General features: G+C 46.8%; 1 protein-coding gene across 1 annotated transcript; it reads left to right on the top strand.

The window, feature by feature from the left end:
• Positions 1-441: 441 nt before the first annotated feature.
• On the top strand, positions 442-6,623 carry CCNA1 (cyclin A1). Its single transcript, XM_053970321.1, has 9 exons — positions 442-603; positions 746-894; positions 2,000-2,243; positions 2,468-2,589; positions 3,258-3,481; positions 4,092-4,296; positions 5,118-5,231; positions 5,901-6,034; positions 6,356-6,623. Exons 2-9 carry the CDS (start codon positions 763-765, stop codon positions 6,405-6,407), a joined length of 1,227 nt encoding a protein of 408 aa, XP_053826296.1. The 5' UTR covers positions 442-603; positions 746-762; the 3' UTR covers positions 6,408-6,623.
• Positions 6,624-6,897: the final 274 nt, after the last annotated feature.

The raw sequence follows: 6,897 nt of genomic DNA on the forward strand, positions 1-6,897 counted from the left end.
CACATCACTGGTGACGAACTTTGGTGGTTTGACTGAATCAACCGCTGTGTTTCCCGTGTTGGCAGCTGAGCACCGCTTACCCATGCAACAGTCGTGCCAGGTCGGCACCTAGATCTCCCTCGGCTTGGACTTATCACCGGAGTCAAACCCACCCTTAAACGAACTAAAAGCTCCTTTTTTTTGCGCGTCCTGTATCAAAGAGAGAGCAGACTTTATCAAAGTCCAAGCCCAGCTGCTCCCACAGAGCCGCTGCCGTCGCTTGCACATCCCACCCTTGCGCTCCGCGCGTTCGGAGCGCAGCCGGTGCGCGGCCGCAGCGGCTCCGGGCCCGGGCGGCCCGGGCAGCCGGCGCTCCGCGGGCGCTGCGCGGGGCGAGCCGTGCCCGCGCGGGGCCGGGCCCTGCCGGGGTCACCATGGCGACCCGCGGCCGGCGGGGCTGGCGGGGCGGCGCGCCGGGGCTTGAGCCGCCGGGCTCCCAACCGGCCGCGGCCAACAGCCACCGCCTCCAGCGGCCGCGCCTACCTAGGGCCGGCGGGCGGCCTGGGCGGCGCAGGGCGGCCGATCCCTTCCGTGGGTCGGTGGCGAGCGGAGCCGGGCAGCGCGGTGGGCCACCCGTTATCCTGCGGGGCGGGCGGGGGGAAGGGGTTGCTAGGGGCGCACTTGTGGTCGTTCGAAGGATTTTTAATTTTTTTTCCCCCCCCACGACTGCGTTTTATTTCTGTGGATTTTTTCGTTCCTCCGAAAGGTACCGACGTCGGGGCGATGCATCGCACTGGAGAGAAGAGCCGTGCGGGGCGGCGGGAGTCCTGCCCCGCTGCCCTCCGCAGCAGCGGCGGCCGGGCCGTGCTGGGGGTGCTGACGGAGAACGGGCAGCAGCAGCGGCCCGGCGGCCAGGTGAGCCCCGCTGCCGGCAGCACTGCCGCCCCCCTGCCCGCAGAGGCCGGCCGAGCTCCGCGGCCCTGGGCTGGCAGCCGCCGGCATGAGCGGTGCACGCACCTGCCTCGAGGCTGCCGGCAAAGGCCCGGCGTGGCGGGGTGAGAAGGTGACTCGGACTCCAGTTCTTAAGCGTGAGTTTCCCGAGAAACCCTGTTCGTAACCGCTCAGTCCTAACCTGCGGGTGTCTCCCCGTGGAAGTACTCTGCGTAAATAATTCATCCTGGAAGGAAGGGATACTACTCGACCGCTTACCCTCCACAGTGTAGGGGATGGTTTAAGGAAGGGCTGTCCACTGAGCCAAAGCTCTCATTGGTGTGTGGCTAGCCGTGCTCAGTTCAGGGTGCCAGAGCCTTCAAGAAGTTCAAGTTAATGACCTGTCGTTTTTCTGCTTTTCTGTACCTTGAGCCCCTTGGAGTCTGCTGGTGGGGCAGGGATAATGTTACTTTTCTGACCTAAAATAGCAGCTGGTATAGGTACAAAAACTCTTCTTGGTTTTGGCTGTGTAAAGCCTCTAACTCAGCTCGTGGCTTACTGGCAGAAGATGGTGTGAAGGATTGTAGCCTGGTCACATGTAGTTCTAGGGGTTGCAATGCTTAAGCTCAAAAATTCAGACTTCAGTTTGATACTCAAACTCTACTTGAAGTGCCTTCTTGCTGGTGCAGTCCTTCCTAAATCCATGGCAGTGCTTGAGCACTTTTGTTAACTTGCTGCACTTGCAACTGCTCCTTGCCAGAGCTGAATGTGCAGACTGCACTTCCCAGCCCCATTGGAACTGAGCAGCACCCACGTTCTCCTTAGTGGGAGGCACTGAATATGGTGCTGCTCCCCTGGTTTCCTGACTTTTACTAATCTTAATTCTTTCTGTGAGGAGTCTGTCACAGCAAGACAGCGACAAGTGGCATCAACTTCAGAGGCATCAAATGTAGTTGGTGGCTTTTCCCATGAACTTTTGTTATTGGTTTCTGTTACACAAGGAAGGTGATTTTCTTTTTGCAAACAAGTGACACACTCTGTTTTCCTCCTGAGTTGCCCTCCCGCAGCGTTACTGTGTGCTCTTCTTCAGGGTGCTGCTGTTATCAAGCGCTTCTCTGGCTTTGAAAACACCATCCCTTCATCTAGAAAAGATGAAGTGCCCAACTGCATGGTCAGTGCTGTGTCAAAGCAAGGTTTTGCTATCTACATAGATGATCCAGAAGATAAAGAAAACTACAGCTGCCAAGTGTCTGAAGAGCTGGAATTAAGCCACTGTGAACTGGATACCAGTGCAATGACATCCAGTATTCACCGGCTGCTGGACCTGAGTTCAGGTAACTCCTGTTACTACTCAGATGATGTCCATAGCACAGCCACATGTAGGGTGGTTATGAGTTGTGAATTGTAAGCTAGTGAGTAGCTTATGTGACAATAAATAACACTAGAAGCTAACTTGGATTGTGTCTACATGAGGGGCAACACTTCTGAGCTAAAATTAGCAAAAGAAAGTCAAGAGATTAATTATACAAATGTCTTGCTGCTTCCTATTACCTGTTAGGCTCTCCTATGGTAGTGGACACATCCTTCCAATCCCAGCCAGAGGATCACATGGAAGATGTTGTAACTCTGGCTGTGGGAGAGTATGCAGAAGACATTCATCAGTACCTCCGAGAGGCTGAAGTAAGTTGCTGTGAGAAGCTTATAGGTATCTGTGGTAGGCTGCAAAATTGCAAAGATCCAAGGCTGCCACTGAACTACAAAGCAGAGAAAGTAATAGTCATTTCTTAAGGCAGCATGTAGTCAGTGATAAGTTCTTTAAGGATTAATGCATCCCTGTTAATTCCTGATGGGAGCATCTCTTGACTGTTAGGTATGAAGACTTCTTGCAAATTGGAGTAGAATGATGAAAAAGTGCTAAAGCAGTTTGATGTGATCTCACTGATAGCTCTCTGGCTATAGCAGTACTTTTTCCTACCTTCCTGTGTCAGAGCAGTGAAGTGCAGTCTCCTGATGGGAAGAATGGGGAAAATCTGATTGGTTCATTTTCAGGTCCTTCTGAATGACTCAACTGATGTCAAAGGCTGTCCATAGTGCAGGAAGTGTTTTACTATTCTCCTGCTAACACCAAAGCTTCAATTTGTCTTTTCACTGTAGAAATACTACTTTCTAGAGATGCCACTAGCTGGGAATAATTACCACTAGCACAATCATTGTAGTTAGTACTTACAGTTATTAAGAGTGGGACAACCCCTGCTCCTTTAGTGTAAGTGTAAAGAATATTCATCAGCTCAGCCATCCATGGTTCTCTTCAGAGTGATCATCCTGATTCTTCTACTCTTTCCAAACAGCTAAGATTTAGGCCCAAGCCTTACTACATGAAGAAGCAGCCAGATATCACAACAGGGATGCGTGCTATCCTGGTAGACTGGCTGGTGGAAGTAGGGGAAGAGTATAAACTTCGGACAGAGACTTTGTACTTGGCAGTGAACTTCCTGGACAGGTTTCTTTCCTGCATGTCTGTTCTCAGAGGGAAGTTACAGCTTGTAGGAACAGCGGCAATTCTTCTGGCTGCGTAAGTGTTTCATCTTCTGAAATCTTGGTGATTGGAAGCCTATTTTTGGGCTTAGTCTTGTAGTGTAATTTGAATTAGTAGGTAGCTTTTCATGATGTCTCAAGATAAGCAACATAGGCTCCTTTGGTACTATTAATATTAAACATTTAATGTTGAATGTGAAGAACTGTAGTGGGGAAAGCTTGTAAGCATTAAGACAGGAGCAGAAGCAATATGGTGTTAAACTGCCAGCCTGTAAGGCTGTAATGGACTCAGTTGCAATCTACAGTTGGCCTTTAACTGGTCTAACTAGACAGAGTAAGCAACATAGCTTAGGGGTGCAGGAGTGTTTGGAGTGTGCTGTATTACTGAGAGTTCCCCACTGAAAGCTTGCTGTTAAGAGCTAACAATGTGAGTGTATGTCTATCTAGACTGATTACTTGGAGTTCCTCTAAGCATATTTGCCCAAGTTTGAAACTAAATCGTTAGCTAGCCTGGAGGAACAACTAAAATTAGAGCTTTCCACAATTTTTGTAATGTCATGTTCTCATCCTGATGTGGGTCCAGCGCAAAGATTTCTTTTACTATAACTTCAAAGCTGACAAATCTGGTCTCTCTATCCCTTTTTCAGGAAGTATGAAGAGATCTATCCACCAGATGTGGATGAATTTGTCTATATAACAGATGATACCTACACAAAGAAGCAGCTGCTAAGAATGGAGCACTTGCTTCTCAAAGTGCTGGGTTTTGACCTAACAGCCCCGACCATCAACCAGTTCCTCCTTCAGTATATTCAGAGGTGTGGAATCTGTATGAGGACAGAGAACTTTGCAAGGGTATGGACTATCTGCCTTCTGGGACTGAGGGGGAAGAAGTGCATTTCATGAAGCTGTCTCTGCAACAGGCCTAAAACTGCATGTTTCATAGCGGTGGCTTGTGTGCCGAGACTTCTGGATAGATGCCTTGTGGAAATCCTAGGTTTGGTCTGTCTTGTCTGGTCAGGGATAATGCACTGACCAGGCAATTAGGTGGTAAAAATCTGGTGCTTTTTTCAACAGTTCCTGTGTAGCAAGTCTGTCCTGGATTTGGTGCTACTGCGTATTGCTCCACAATGACACAAGAATATACCTGAATAGCAGTTGCCTGGAGTAGGCAACCATGCTTAGAAACAGCAAAATTACAGTAAAACACCTGACCATCTGCTGCAAAGGGTATAGGGTTCTACAGTGACTCTACTCCAACAGAGCCCATATTGTGCTTCTTAGAGCTATCCATTTATCCCTGATATCCAGGTGGGGTCTACCTATATAAACAAGAGCCTTAGCAGATGGGAAGAGTGTGTCTGTCAGTTTTATGAAACTTGACTTTTCTGAGTCTCTACCTGTAAAATCAAGTCAGATCTGATGAAACAGAACATCAGATTAAAGTAGATGGGCTAGGCTTTGGCAAAACGTGGTCTTTCTGTCCCCACTGAAACATGATAAAGGATCTTCTGTAAGATCAACAGGACTGGAATGCTTATTCTTCTCATTAAATACATAGTTTATGCTTTTGTGCATCATACTGAGACCATTGCTGAACTTTAATACTTGCTGTATTGGACTGATTGTACCAACTAGGTTGATTCTTTTTGAAAATCTTGGGTTTTCTTGTTCAGTATCTTGCAGAGCTGAGTCTCCTTCAAGTTGATCCTCTTCTGAAGTACCTTCCTTCACAAATTGCTGCAGCAGCCTACTGTTTAGCAAACTATGCAGTGAACAGATCTTTCTGGGTAAGAACAACAACTGTGCGTTAATAAATAGCTCAAGCATTTTGTTATTGTTAGAACTGAGCTGAGAAGGAGGAGTAGCAGCTACAAAGTATATTGTTCTGAAGGCTGAAATCCTAGGATAAGTAGCTGTTCTTGAGTTAATGAGACTACCTAATAAATGACTGTTAAGTAAACCTGAAATATCATGCCTCTTCTCTGAAACGGAAGGGATGTTACTGTCTTGCTCACGTACATCAAGGCTGTACCAAAGGCCTCACAAATGTCCAAAACTACAGCCCCAGATACAATTCAGGGTCTTTCTGGGAGGAAGGGAAGAACAGAATCTGTCTACTTGAGTGATTATACTGCTATGTAATTGTGGCTGCTTTACCACAAGCCTTGGTAGATCTTCCAGCTGTATGTTGGAGGAGTAGCTTTAGTACAGAGTAAGATCCAGAAGAGATGTAATGGATGCATATGCTTAGAGCAGAAGGAGCTTGTCAGACTTCATGGCACCAAGGAAGACCTAGAGTGAAACTGATGGCACAATACAATTGAGTATTTTTCATGCTTAAAGAATCTAGAGTGAGCTCTGATGTAGTGAAGAGAGTTTCTGCTTCCATGGGAAACCCATCTTCTAGATGACTGCTGGCTACAATAGAGTAACACTGGTTTTTCTCATCCTACCAGCCAGAAACACTTGCTGCATTTACTGGATATTCATTAAGTGAGATAGCGCCTTGCCTGACTGACCTGCACAAAGCATGCCTTGATGCATCCCATTGCCAGCTGCAAGCTATTAAGCAGAAGTATAAGCACACAAAGTAAGTAACCAGTATGCCAGTGTCTTGGATAGTTGTAAGCACAGGATAACTCTGGTTTTCCACCTTGGGCTGTGACTGCTGTAGCTCTCTCATAGTTGTCAGCTTCTAGTTCTGAAACAGAAACCTCCATCAGCCCCCTGAGGAGAAAATTTTCTGACCAAAAAAGTGATTAATCCAGAAGTATGCAGATGCATTGGATAACAGCTTTGTCTGCAATGTTGCAGGATAATGCTTCTCTTCTCCAATGTATTGCACAATCAGGTGATAGTTCAGCTGACAAATCTGAAACCAATATCTGTAGTCACTTCATTTCTATTCCAGGTACCTGCAGGTGTCTTTTCTGGAGCTCCCAGCAGTTCTTCCTCTACACTAGACACTGTGGATCCTGGACTTGAAGATTACTGTATCCCAATCAACAAAGCTGGTCTAACATTTCATAGAGCACTGCGGGTCATGTGTCTGTAATCACAGTGATCAGAATGGTTTTTAAGCTATTTTTTTTAATGAGATGCCTTTTTTAAAAGAGGTATTAGACTATAGCTCTTAACATAACTGAAAGCACTTTTAATAAACATCTTATTACACTCTACTTCTGTGAATCTTCTGACTTCAGTTAATACCTGCAGTAACAGTGAGTGGAATGAATTTTTGAATGGGTTTTTTTTGTTGTTTTGTTTTGGCTTTTTGGGGTTTTTTTTTGGTGGGATTTGTTTTTTACTAAATAGCTGTAAGCACTTATAAGCTGGCTGGAGTGGATAAAGCAGAGCTTAAACCACCACAACCTGACATCCCTGTAGGCACAGGTGATTTGCTGTAGTCCTGTTTGTTCTTTTTTTTCAATGAGAAAAGATCCTCTGGGCATG

Source organism: Vidua macroura, chromosome 2 (genome assembly GCF_024509145.1).
Source record: "Vidua macroura isolate BioBank_ID:100142 chromosome 2, ASM2450914v1, whole genome shotgun sequence".
NCBI classification, from domain to species: domain Eukaryota; kingdom Metazoa; phylum Chordata; class Aves; order Passeriformes; family Viduidae; genus Vidua; species Vidua macroura.